Source organism: Microcaecilia unicolor, chromosome 11, assembly GCF_901765095.1.
Source record: "Microcaecilia unicolor chromosome 11, aMicUni1.1, whole genome shotgun sequence".
NCBI classification, from domain to species: Eukaryota; Metazoa; Chordata; class Amphibia; order Gymnophiona; family Siphonopidae; genus Microcaecilia; species Microcaecilia unicolor.
The window spans coordinates 142,380,407-142,394,301 of record NC_044041.1 but is presented as its reverse complement, the minus strand read 5'-3'; the positions used below and the strand labels follow the sequence as shown (position 1 = coordinate 142,394,301).

Genomic DNA, 13,895 nt, shown 5'->3' with positions numbered 1-13,895 from the left:
AATGTGTATAGAATGACAGCATTTCGTCATTATAAGTTGAGACTATTTGAAAGGAGATAGCATTGCTTTCAGAACGGGAAGCAATGCTATGGTCCCTTAGGGTGGTTTGATGTATTTGTTTTTGTATATGAGGAGGGGGGTGGTGGTTTTCATGATGGCTGTGTAAGGGGTGAATGTACTGAAGAACCACTGTATATCTGCTGTTTATATTGGTTATGCTTATTCGTTTATCTTAAATGTTGTTAAACTTTAGTTTAAAAAAAAAAAAAAAAACCTAGTCCCAGTAGTGCACAAGTGTTCTTACAAAAATTTACACCTGATGAAAGGTGTAAATGTATGTGTATGCTCTGTATATTTTATAAAATTTGTGTGTTACAACTCGGGTCTTCAAAATGTTTTTGCACCAGCTTGTTGGTTCATCTACTTATTCACATATTTGTACAATTTTAAAGCCATTTCCTGCTTTTACATGCAAAAAAGGCTTTATAAAATTACCCACATATAGGATAATTTATTGAACTAAAAGGTTTTTATAAAATAATGGTTACAAAAATGGACATGTATAAAATTATCAATGATATATGTGTGTAAAAGTATATGCAGACCACTTATCTGTGCATATCTTTAGTCAAAATTATTGGAGGGGTTCCCAATGGCTGAATCTGCAGAATAGGCACATATTTTATAAAATACAGGAAGTTGCTTAAATTTGACCAGGAGATTTGTGTGAGCTGCTGAACTGTTGTATTTATTTATTTGTTACATTTGTACCCCACATTTTCCTACCTATTTGCAGGCTCAATGTGGCTTACATGATACCAGAGAGGTGTTAATAGACTCCGGAGTAAAGCAAATACAGATAATGGTTAAGTTGGGGTAGGAAGGGTAGGGATCACATGAAGGAACATGTGGTGGAGCCATATAGAAGATAGTAAGAACAGATGAGATTGTTTGGTGATCAATATGAACTGTGGTGGTGTAGTGTCGCTGATTTCAGGCATTTAAGTTGGGTCGGGGGTGGGGGGTAAGCCTTTTGGAACAGGTGGGTTTTTAGATTTTTTTCTGAATTGGAGGTGGTCATAGGTGGTTTTCACTGTTTTTGATAGTGCGTTCCATAGCAGTGTACTGATGTAGGAAAAACTGGATGCGTAGGTTGATTTGTATTTTAGTCTTTTGCAGCTTGGGTAGTTAAGGTTTAGGTATTGTTGTGCTGATGCGGATGTATAGGCATTTCTGGAGAGATGTTTTATAAAGACAGATGCATCAGTTCGCTTCATAAAATAAACATAACATACGCCTTTCTGCACCCCCCTTCTCCCAAGTCCTCATAGAAGTTAATAACTAAAGGCATTTCTGTGGGTACAACAATGTTTTACTCATAAATTTGTGGTCAATAGTCAAAAAGATTTAAATGGTCAGAATCAAGTGCTTAGTGTACAAGTTGTTTTCTGTTTTAAAAATTTTGCGACGTCTAATTCGTATCTTTGGCTGCATATATAGATATCCAGCCAGAAGCTGTTTTGAAGGAGGTGGGCTTAGCAGTAACCCAAGGATGATGCCTAATGTTATACAGATAGCGATATTCAGCCACCTTCTGGATAACTTTAGTAGGATGTTGGAAATAGCTATCTTTATTTGAATAGATAACTGTTTAAGTTTAGGGCTGCATATTCAGTGGTTCTACCTAAATAGATAACACTGCTGAAGATCAGGTAAAAATATAAGTGGATAAATACTCTGCTTACTTTTATATGCAACACTCATTGCCCACCCATTTTGCAGGTTACAATATGCCCTTTTCTTAACAATTCATGTACGTTCACCCATAGACTGTAGAAGTGGACCTAATTTGTATCTTTTCTCCCTCTCCTTCTTTGGACAGCTGGACAGAGAGAATAAAGTGGCTGGCATCTTTCCACGATTGGTCTTTAAGGACAAATCAACATATGTGAAGTCCTCAACCAAAGTCTACGATGATGTGAGTGTTATATGAAATGCATATATTGAAGTTACATTTGTGGACTCTTTTATGAAAAAGAAAATCAGTCTGTGAAAAGTTACCGACTCTAGTTTAAATACCGACTCTAGTTTAAATAGATAACATAATGGTATAATAAATAATGATAAAGCACAATTAAGTTTACCAAGCTTTCTTCTCTGGCTCTCTACATGTAAATCAAACTACTTAACTCAGCACTGGTTCCCCTCATAATTTTGTTTATTTATGACATTTATATCCCGCATTAGCCAGAGTAGAACTCAGTTTCAATGTGGCTCACATAACAATTAGAAAAGCATGAACATGTTCAAAATATATTAACAGAAAGTAAAATACATCAAATAATGTTAGACCAGTAAAATTTGAGTTAGGAACAGATGTAATTAAATACTTAGTGATTTAAGCTAGATAAATATGGAGGAAAACGTTAAAAGTGGAAAATGTTAAAAGGGCTAAGATTAACTGGGATAGACAAGAGTAGTGGGAGGTAAAAACTAATGCTATGAGTTTATTTGAGAAGAGTGCTTATTTCTTTAAAGGCTAGACTGAAGAAGTGAGTTTTCAATAGACTTCGGAGTAACAAATAATCATTGGGGCATTTGATGGTTTTAGGTAAGAAGTTCTAAATTTTAGTGCCTTAACATGAAAAGTTAGCAATATGGATTGTTTTGTAGGTTACTTTCTTACAATTCAGGAAATGTAGGATAAGATATTCTCTAGATGGTTTAGAGGTATTATGTCAGGGTAATTCAATTAGGTTGTTCATGTATATTGGGGCCGTACTGTACAAAAGTGTGTGAATGAAGGTACATAGCTTGAATGATATTCTATCTTTTATTTGCAGCCAGTACAAATCATAGAGAAAGGGGATTGCTTTGGTCAGTGACGATCCTAGGTCAGCTGCCACTCAGGGCGGATCGCCGATGCGCATGTCGCGTCCGTCGCTCCTTTCGGCTCCTCCGCCGTGGGGGGCGGGAGCCGGCATCCACCGCGGCGAGGGTCGGCGGTCCAGAGGCCGCGGCGGGGAGCCGGGGCCCGCCGCGGTGATGGCCGTTCCGGATTGGTCGGCTGTACCTACGGGGGCGGGGCGGCTGATGCTGAATAGTATTTAAGGAAGGGGACTGAGCTGGAACATTGCTTCAGGTTCTGTTCCCGAGGCCAGTCTCCGTTGGTTCCTGTGCTCCGTTGTTTTCCTTATTCTTCCGGTTTTTGACTTTTGGACTGTTCCTGGTTTTCCCTGCTAGCCGCCTGCCTCGACCTCTTGCCTGATCTTGACTACGCTGTTAGCTGCCGGCCCAGAACTATTGCCTGTCTGTGGATGTCCTCATTCTCCATCTGCCCTCTGCTCTCCTGGTCCCTGTCCGGGTCAGTTCGGCACCACGCAGTTCCTGGAGTCCCGTTGACCGCCTGCAGCTGAGGGCTCAACCCTTGGTGAACAGCGGTCGCCGCGGGTGAAGACTTGGGGTTGCACGGCTGTCCTTTGAGGTCCCTCGGGGCCTCGCGGGACCTAAGGGCTCACCTACCTTGCAGACAAGACAGGAACCTGAAGCCATGAGCTCGCCTACGCAACCCGATCTATGGGACCTGGCTAAAGTTCTCCAGCAGCAGCAGGAGCAGTTGAATGCCCTGTCGGGGGCCCTACAGAACGTATGCTCTCAGCTATCCTCGGTCCAGGTACAGAACCAGGCCGCTGCGGTCCACCAGGTCGCCGCAGCGGCTCCCCGTCCGGGAGGGTCCTTCCCGGGACCTCGGTTCCCTGAGCCTGCACGATTTGATGGGGTTCCCGGAAGCTGCCGGGGTTTCCTCAACCAGTGCAACCTATACTTCAAGATGCAACCAGAGGCTTTTGCATCAGACCAGATAAAAGTGGCCTATGTTATTTCCTTGCTTACGGGACGGGCCCTGGCCTGGGCGTCCCCGTTATGTGAACAACAGGATCCGCTCTTGGACAACTATGCGGAGTTTCAACGCCGCTTCCGCATGGTATTTGACCTTCCAGGAAGGTCGTCTTCCGCCGCGTCCGAGTTGCTGCGGATTCAACAGGGCGAAGGGACCGTGGCAGACTATGCTATTCGGTTTCGGACTTTGGCAACCGAGTTGCGCTGGAATCAGGAGTCCTTATCTGCCATCTTCCTGGAGGGACTTCAGGATCGAATCAAGGATGAGCTGGCTGGCCGGGAGGTCCCGGGGCAATTGGATGCCCTGATCTCGCTCTGTGTCCGGGTAGATACCCGTTTCCAGGAGAGGGCTAGAGCCCGAGCCGACCGGCGGAAGGGACCCAGGGGTGTGCCTCGGTCTAGTCAGGGACCGTCCCCCCGCCGTGGCTCCCGAGAACCTAGGGAGACTTCTGAAGAACCTATGGTTATCGGCCGCCAACGACTGACTCCGTCGGAAAGGACTCAACGTCTGCGGGGCGGTCTTTGCCTGTATTGCGGCGAGGCTGGTCATTTCATTCGCACTTGCCCCGCACGGCCGGGAAACGCCACTCCCAAGGCACCCTAAGGGGAGGGGTCTTGGGGCACTCTACTCCCCTACCCGACCAGCTGATAAATCTTCCGGTAACTTTGCGGTGGCAGGAGACGATGGTTCACACCCGTGCCCTCTTGGATTCCGGGGCCGGGGGAAATTTCATTTGCCAGGAACTCTTGCGGCAGATGGAATGACCCACACTGCCCTACCGACCTGCTCTGCAAGTGACATCCATCCAGGGTACAGCGTTACCCCAGCCTATCACAGAGGTGACTCCATTTTTGGGGCTTCAGGTGGGGGAGGATCACCGTGAGGAGGCTCAGTTTCTGATCTTACCCCGCACCATTCATCCTGTGGTACTGGGCCTGCCCTGGTTACGGCGCCACACTCCTGTCATAGATTGGACTTTAGGGAAGATTCAGGCCTGGGGTGGCGCCTGCACTGAGGCCTGTTTGAAGGGTCGGGAATCCAGCTGTCCCGCGGTAGTAGCTACCCCTAGAACTGTGTTAGCCTGTCAAGCCGCTCTGCCAGAGGAGTACCGGGAGTTCGCAGATGTGTTTAGCCCCGTGGAAGCGGATGTACTTCCGCCACATCGATCCTTTGATTGTGCTATTAATTTGATGGCTGACAAGATGCCACCTCGGGGCCGTCTCTATACTCTGTCCCGAGAGGAATCGAAGGTTATGCAAGCCTACATCTGGGAGAATCTCCAGAAAGGGTTCATCCATCCCTCCACGTCCCCTGCCGGGGCAGGATTCTTTTTTGTGACCAAGAAAGATGGCTCCTTGAGGCCCTGTATTGACTACCGGGGCCTAAATGCCATCACCGTGAAGGACAGATACCCTCTGCCCCTTATTCCTGAGTTGTTTGATCGGCTGCAGGGGGCCCAGATCTTCACCAAGTTGGATCTCCGTGGGGCCTACAACTTGGTCCGTATCCGGCAGGGGGACGAAAGGAAAACTGCATTTAATACGCACGAGGGGCACTTCGAGTATCGAGTGATGCCCTTCGGCCTGTGCAACGCTCTCGCAGTGTTCCAGAGGTTCATAAATTTTGCCCTTGAGGACCTGCTGTATGCTACGGTAATTGTTTACCTGGATGACATCCTGATCTTTTCCAAAGATCCCCTGGAGCATGTGACCCACGTTCGAACTGTTCTTCAGCGCCTACGACAATTTCGCTTGTTTGCCAAGCTCAGCAAATGCTCCTTTCATCAGCAGTCTCTGCCTTTTCTGGGACATATTCTGTTACCGGGAGGTCTGCAAATGGATCCAGATAAACTCCGCGCTATCCGGGAATGGCCTCAACCCCAGGGCCTGAAGGCGTTGCAACGGTTCCTGGGGTTTGCGAATTACTACCGTCAATTTATTCCTCACTATTTGCAACTGACCGCTCCTTTGACAGCGCTCACTAAGAAGCATGCGGATGTCCGAAACTGGCCAGCTGCGGCGCAAGCAGCATTTGGTCTATTGAAGAAAGTCTTTGAATCTGCTTCCATCCTTCAGGCTCCGGATCCCGACAAGCCTTTTGTGGTAGAGGTGGACGCTTCTGCTTTGGGCGCCGGGGCAGTCCTCTCCCAAATTAACGCCAAGGGCCGGCGTCAACCTTGCTTCTTCTTCTCCCGTAAGTTCTCCCCAGCGGAATGCAATTATACTGTGGGAGACAGAGAACTGCTAGCCTTGAAGTTAGCTCTGCAAGAGTGGAGACATTTGCTGGAGGGGGCAGAGCACCGGTTTACGGTGATTACGGACCATAAGAATCTCTTGTATCTGCAGGAGGCCCAAAGGCTGAATCCACGGCAAGCCCGCTGGTCGCTGTTTTTCACCAGGTTCCGGTTTCAACTGGTATTCCGGTCAGCTGCCCAGAACACCCCTGCGGACTCCCTCTCCCAAGCCTTTGAAGCTTCAGAGGACATTGAAGAGCCTCATCCTATGTTGGATCCAGTCTGCCTCAGTGCGGCCCCGGGAGGGGTCACCCCGTTGCGGAAGCTTGTGCCTCCACAGGACCGGGGAAAGGTAATGCATTGGGGACATTCTTCTGTATGGGCCGGACATTTTGGGTTCCAAAAGACCCTTCGTCTGATTTCTCGACAGTACCAGTGGCCTCACATGAGGCAAGATATCCTTCGGTTTGTCACGACCTGCCCTATCTGTGCCCGGACCAAGTCTGTGGTAGGGCGCCCCTGGGGAGACCTGCAGCCTTTGCCCATTCCTGCAGCTCCCTGGGAGGAATTGTCTATGGATTTCATTACGGACCTTTCCCGCTCCCAGGGGCACACCGTGATTTGGGTTGTGGTAGACCGGTTCTCCCGTATGGCACATTTCGTTCCCTTGCCAGGGCTTCCGTCAGCAGCCCTGTTAGCCCAACAGTTCATCCAGCATATTTCCGGCTCCATGGGCTACCAGTCAGGATCATTAGTGACCGTGGAGCCCAGTTCACTTCACGATTCTGGAGAGCCCTGTGTTCTGCTCTGGGGGTTGTTACCCATTTCTCCTATGCCTACCATCCACAGACTAACGGGATGGTTGAACGGATTAACCAAACGTTGAAAGGGTTCTTGCGGGCCTTTGTCAACAAGCGGCAAGACAACTGGGCATCCCTTCTTCCGTGGGCCGAGTTCGCCTACAACCACAGTGAACATTCCGCCTCTGGGCAATCTCCATTTTTCATGGTTTATGGACAACACCCGCGGCTTCCATCACCCATTCCCGTTGACTCCTGTACGCCCATGGTTACTCGAACCCTGGCGGACCTGCAGGGAGTCTGGAATATGGCCCGAGAACAACTACAAAGAGTGGCCGCCAAGTACAAGTCGTTTGCTGACCGACACCAGCGTCCCGCCCCGGTGTTGCAACCGGGGCAAAAGGTATGGCTAAGCACTAAATACATAAGGCTCCGGGTACCCTCTCGGAGGTTGGGGCCACGGTACATCGGGCCGTTTGCTATCCAGTCTCGGATCGGAGCGGTGATATACCGCCTGCGGCTACCTAGTACTCTGCGGGTTCATAATGCCTTCCATATTTCTCTGCTGAAGACCTTCCGGGGGTCCAAATGGCATCCACAGAATAAAGAGTCTGTTGTTCCGGAGGCTGACCCCGATCCCGAATATGAGGTTGAAGAAATCATTGACTCCAGGAGGTGTCAACTCAACACTATCTCCCATACTGTCACCCCCGCCATCTGTCGCATCCTCAACCTCTCTCTCTCCACGGCGACTGTCCCTGACACCTTCAAACACGCTGTTGTCACACCTCTCCTAAAAAAACCTTCACTTGACCCTACCTGCCCCTCTAACTACCGCCCCATCTCTCTTTTACCCTTCCTTTCCAAATTACTTGAGCGCGCCGTTCACAGCCGCTGCCTTGATTTTCTCTCCTCTCATGACATCCTCGATCCACTTCAATCCGGTTTTCGCCCTCTGCACTCGACAGAAACAGCACTCTCTAAAGTTTGCAATGACCTGCTCCTGGCCAAATCCAGAGGTCATTACTCCATCCTCATCCTCCTCGATCTTTCCGCCGCGTTTGACACTGTCAACCATGATTTACTTCTTGCCACGTTATCCTCTTTTGGATTCCAAGGCCCTGTCCTCTCCTGGTTCTCATCTTATCTCTCCCACCGCACCTTCAGGGTACACTCCCATGGATCTTCCTCCACTCCCATCCCACTATGTGTTGGAGTTCCCCAGGGATCTGTCCTTGGACCCCTTCTCTTCTCAATCTACACCTCTTCCCTGGGCTCGCTGATCTCGTCTCATGGTTTCCAGTATCATCTTTATGCCGATGACACTCAGCTATACCTCTCCACACCTGACATCACCGCGGTGACCCAGGCCAAGGTATCGGCCTGTTTATCCGACATCGCGGCATGGATGTCCAACCGCCACCTGAAGCTGAACATGTCCAAGACCGAGCTCCTCGTCTTTCCTCCCAAACCCACTTCTCCTCTTCCTCCACTCTCTATCTCTGTTGATAACACCCTCATCCTCCCCGTCCCATCTGCCCGCAACCTCGGAGTCATCTTTGACTCCTCCCTCTCCTTCTCTGCGCATATCCAACAGACTGCCAAGACCTGTCGCTTCTTCCTCTTCAACATCAGCAAAATTCGCCCTTTCCTCTCTGAGCACACCACCAGAACTCTCGTCCACGCTCTCATTACCTCTCGCCTTGATTACTGCAACTTACTCCTCACCGGCCTCCCACTCAGCCATCTATTCCCCCTTCAATCAGTTCAGTACGCTGCTGCACGTCTTATATTCCGCCAAAACCGATATACTCATATCACCCCTCTCCTCAAGTCACTTCATTGGCTTCCAATCAGATATCGCATACAATTCAAGCTCCTCCTCCTTACCTACAAGTGCACTCAGTCTGCGGCTCCTCACTACCTCTCCACCCTCATCTCCCCCTATGTTCCCGCCCGTAACCTCCGCTCACAGGACAAAGCCCTTCTCTCAGTACCCTTCTCCACCACTGCCAACTCCAGGCTCCGCTCATTCTGCCTTGCTTCACCCTATGCCTGGAACAATCTTCCTTTACCCATACGCCATGCCCCCTCCCTACCCATCTTCAAATCTCTGCTTAAAACTCACCTCTTCTATGCTGCCTTCGGCGCCTAACCGCTCTAGATAGACAGAATGCCCCTATCTATCCACTCTATCAGATTAACTGTTCACTCGTCCTCTAGATTGTTCACTTGTCTTTAGATTGTTCTCTTGTCTTTTAGATTGTAAGCTCTTTGAGCAGGGACCGTCCTTCTATGTCTAAATTGTACAGCGCTGCGTAACCCTAGTAGCGCTTTAGAAATGCTAGTTAGTAGTAGTAGTAGTAGTGTCGGGGAAAGCTGCTCTACCTGTTATCATGGAAGCATTTCGGTCCTGAAGACAATTCCTGGGAACTGGCTACCAATGTACATGCTCCGGAGTTGGTAAGGGCCTTCCATGCTCGATATCCTCATAAACCTGGCCCCAGGAGGAGGGGGGCATCCGGGGGGGGGGGGGGGATACTGTCGCGTCCGTCGCTCCTTTCGGCTCCTCCACCGCGGGAGCCGGCGGCGAGGGTCGGCGGTCCGGAGGCCGCGGCGGGGAGCCGGGGCCCGCCGCGGTGATGGCCGTTCCGGCCGAGGCCAGAGGCCGGCGATTGCGGCCGCCGGTCTCTTGGTCGCCGGCTGTGGGGGCTATGTTTGCGCCGCTGAAGGAGGCGGCGCCGAGGCGCGATGGCCGGTGTCTTCTTCTCTTCCGGGTGCGAGGGCCCGGAGCTCCGCCTCTGAGGTGCGGGATTGGGAGGCCAGGTTGGTGGTCCCGCCTGGGGAATCGGACAGAGCCAATAAGAAAGGCTCTGTCGATAACCAGGTCCGGATTGGTCGGCTGTACCTACGGGGGCGGGGCGGCTGATGCTGAATAGTATTTAAGGAAGGGGACTGAGCTGGAACATTGCTTCAGGTTCTGTTCCCGAGGCCAGTCTCCGTTGGTTCCTGTGCTCCGTTGTTTTCTTTATTCTTCCGGTTTTTGACTTTTGGACTGTTCCTGGTTTTCCCTGCTAGCCGCCTGCCTCGACCTCTTGCCTGATCTTGACTATGCTGTTAGCTGCCGGCCCAGAACTATTGCCTGTTTGTGGATGTCCTCATTCTCCATCTGCCCTCTGCTCTCCTGGTCCCTGTCCGGGTCAGTTCGGCACCCCGCGGTTCCTGAAGTCCCGTTGACCGCCTGCAGTTGGGGGCTCAACCCTTGGTGAACGGCAGTCGCCGCAGGTGAAGACTTGGGGTTGCACGGCTGTCCTTTGAGGTCCCTCTGGGCCTCGCGGGACCTAAGGGCTCACCTACCTTGCAGACAAGACAGCGCACCCCCCCCCCCCCCCCCCGGTGCATTTTTAGCTGCTGGGATCAGCCACGCGGCTCTCGGCTCCGCTGGCTTTCTGCTCCCTCTGCCCCGGAACAGGAAGTAACCTGCACCCCCCCCCCCCCAGCAGCGTGCACCCGGAGCGCACCGCCCCCACTGCCCCGCCCTTGGTATGCCGCTGGCTTTGGTAATGCATGGTAGTCTGAATATGAGACGCGTTTTGAGTGGTTTATAGTTTTTTGAGGAGATCCATTTAAGTCCTGCGTAACTAGAGTGGAAGTAATCAAATTGTGTTAGGACTACGGTTTGAACTAGGGTACGGAAGACTGATTTTGGAAAGAATGGTTTTAGTCTCAATTTCCATAACGAATTGAACCACTTTGGAAATTTGATTGTCTAGAGTGAGGAATTGGTCTGTTGTTACGCCTAAGATTTTCATAGGTGAGTCAAGGGGATATGTAGTGATCTCAGTGGTAAATAATTTAAGATTTATAGCGTGATGAGGATTAGTAATTATTAGGAATTTAGCTTTATTGGTGTTGTTCTAATTTGAAATGCGATGCCCAAGATTCCATTAGAGAGATACCTAATCTGATGATGTGAGTAATTTCATTTATTTCTTTAGTGAATGGAAGATAGATGGTAACTTCGTCTGCATAAATGAATATTTGGATACCATTTTTCTGCAGTAAATTGTCTAATGGAATCAACATCATGTTGATTCCATTAGACACTCCACAAAAAGGGGACAATGCTGATGAAATTGTACCTGATTGTTTCACTTGGTGTGATCTAGACCCAAGCCTGAGAACCATTTTAACATAGCTCCACAGATGTTTAGAAGGATGCTATGATCAACAGTGTCAAAGGCACTGGACATATCAAATTTGAGTATTAATATTTTATTACCAAAGCTAAGTTCTCATCTAAATTTAGCTAGGTGGGTGGGGAGAACAGTTTCAGTACCATAAGAAGGTCTAAAACCAGATTATGAGCTATGTAAAATGGAGTGAAGTTGGAGATAGTTCATTAGATGGTGCATGACTAACTCCTCCATTACATTTACCAGTAATGGGATTGAAGCTACTGGTCTGTAGGGAGAGACTACACTTAGGCTGGTTTAGGTATTCTTCGGTATGGGAGTCAAAATAATGTTGCCATTTTGAGGGGGGAATAGGCCCTGAGATAGCATTAAGTTATGTTTGAGTGCAAATAGCTCATGAGTAAATTAGGGGCTGATTTAAGAAGGTAACTAGGGCAGTTATCAAGTAGGCATTGTGATTTAGCATATTTATGAAGACTTGATCAGTTGTAAGTGGGCGAAAGGCTGATTCTGTCTGCTTGGGAGCATAGTGGAGAAGGATCATGTAGATTAACAAAATGATCTATTGATGTTAGGGAGTTATTTAGTTCTTGTCTGATTTTAGTTATTTTCTGCTCAAAATATGACGCCAATTGATCAGCTATTGGAGTGGATTCATTTGTAGTAGTTACAGGTTGAATAGCTTATTTACTAGTGTGTAAAGTTTTCCTGGATTAACTGTTTTTCATCTACAACCAAAATTTTGAGGGGTCAGTTTTACCTCTGGTTTTGAAGGTATGTGATGTGTTAGTAGGCTTAGATGAATGGGTGGATTCTTTCCAGTTTAGCTTGAAAGAAAGGCTGCTATGATCTGACCAAGGTATCGGGGACCATTGTGGTTCAGATATGTGAAAGTTAATAGGGTCCATTAGACACACCACAAAAAGGGGACAATGCTGATGAAATTGTACCTGATTGTTTCACTTGGTATGATCTAGACCCAAGCCTGAGAACCATTTTAAAATAGCTCCACAGATGTTTAGAAGGATGCTATGATCAACAGTGTCAGGCACTGGACATATCTCCTCTGCCTCTTCGAATAGCGGTTATTTATCGTCCCCCCCTTTCATGCTTTCAGTGACTTTGATGCCTGGCATGCCTTCTTCCATGATCCTTCCTCCCCCTCTCTCATCCTTGGTGACTTTAATATTCCTGCTAATGATCCTTCTAACTCTTATATTTCCAAGTTACTTGCTTTAACATCCTCCTTTAATCTCCAACTATGCTCCACCTCCCCCACTCATCAAAATGGTCACTGTCTTGATCTTATCTTCTCCTCCAACTGTTCACCCTCTAGTTTCCTTGCCTCTGATCTTTCCCTCTCTGATCACCATCTTATAACTTTCACACTTAAATCTCCTCCCTCCCAGTCCCGTCCTATCTTATCTCATTTATCTAGGAATCTTCATGGTATTGACCCTTCATCTCTATCCTTCCATGTTTCAAACCTCCTCTCTACTGTGGCACCATCCACGTCTGTCAACGAGGCTGTTTCTTCTTACAGCAATACTCTATCCTCTGCCTTAGACACTCTTGCACCTTTGACCGGCCCTATAAGGCGTACAAAACCCCAACCTTGGCTGACTTCTAATATCCGCTACCTACGTTCCTGTACCCGCTCCGCCGAACGCCTCTGGCGGAAATCTCGGGCCCTTGCTGATTTCTTACACTTTAAGTTCATGCTGACCTCCTTCCAATCTGCTCTTTTATGCACCAAACAGGATTATTATATCCAACTCTTCAGCTCGAAACCTTGGGGTCATCTTTGACTCTTCTCTCTCCTTCTCTGCTCACATCCAGCAGATCGTCAAGACCTGTCGTTTCTTTCTTTACAACATCCTTAAAATCCGCCCAAGCACTCTACCAAAACCCTCATCCACACCCTTGTCACCTCTCATTTAGACTACTGCAATCTGCTTCTTGCTGGCCTCCCACTTAGTCACCTCTCCCCTCTCCAATCGGTTCAAAACTCTGCTGCCCGTCTCGTCTTCCGCCAGGGTCGCTTTACTCATACTACCCCTCTCCTCAAGTCGCTTCATTGGCTCCCTATCCGTTTTCGCATCCTGTTCAAACTTCTTCTACTAACCTATAAAAGTACTCATTCTGCTGCTCCCCAATATCTCTCCACACTCGTCCTTCCCTACACCCCTTCCCGTGCACTCCGCTCCATGGATAAATCCTTCTTATCTGTTCCCTTCTCCGCTACTGCCAACTCCAGACTTCGCTCCTTCTGTCTTGCTGCGCCCTATGCCTGGAATAGACTTCCTGAGCCCCTACGTCTTGCCCCATCCTTGACCATTTTTAAATCTAGATTGAAAGCCTACCTCTTTAACATTGCTTTTGACTCGTAACCACTTGTATCCACTTGCCTCCACCTACCCTCCTCTCCTCTTTCCTCTACACAATTGATTTGTTTGCTTTATTTTTTGTCTACTAGATTGTAAGCTCTTTGAGCAGGGACTGTCTTTCTTCTATGTTTGTGCAGCGCTGCGTGCGCTTTGTAGCGCTATAGAAATGCCAAATAGTAGTAGTAGTAGTAGGGTCTGTAAATTTGGTTGCTAACAAAGCTAGCTGATGTTCTTTGATGTGGGAGGACATTCTACTGAAGAGTAAGAATTGCCAGACATTGCCTCAATAAGAATCAATAACCCAAAACTGCAGGATCAACTTAACGCAGTTATACTTTATAGACCACCAGGCAAATGGCAAGAATCCCAAACACACCTCGT

At 48.5% G+C, this 13,895-nt stretch overlaps 1 protein-coding gene across 1 annotated transcript in view; it reads left to right on the top strand.

Moving 5' to 3' along the window:
• The window catches only part of CLPTM1 (CLPTM1 regulator of GABA type A receptor forward trafficking), a 667,471-nt gene that overhangs the window by 427,660 nt on the left and 225,916 nt on the right, over positions 1-13,895 (top strand). The window contains 1 exon segment of the mRNA XM_030218474.1: positions 1,883-1,978. Coding sequence (XP_030074334.1) covers positions 1,883-1,978 — 96 coding nt within the window.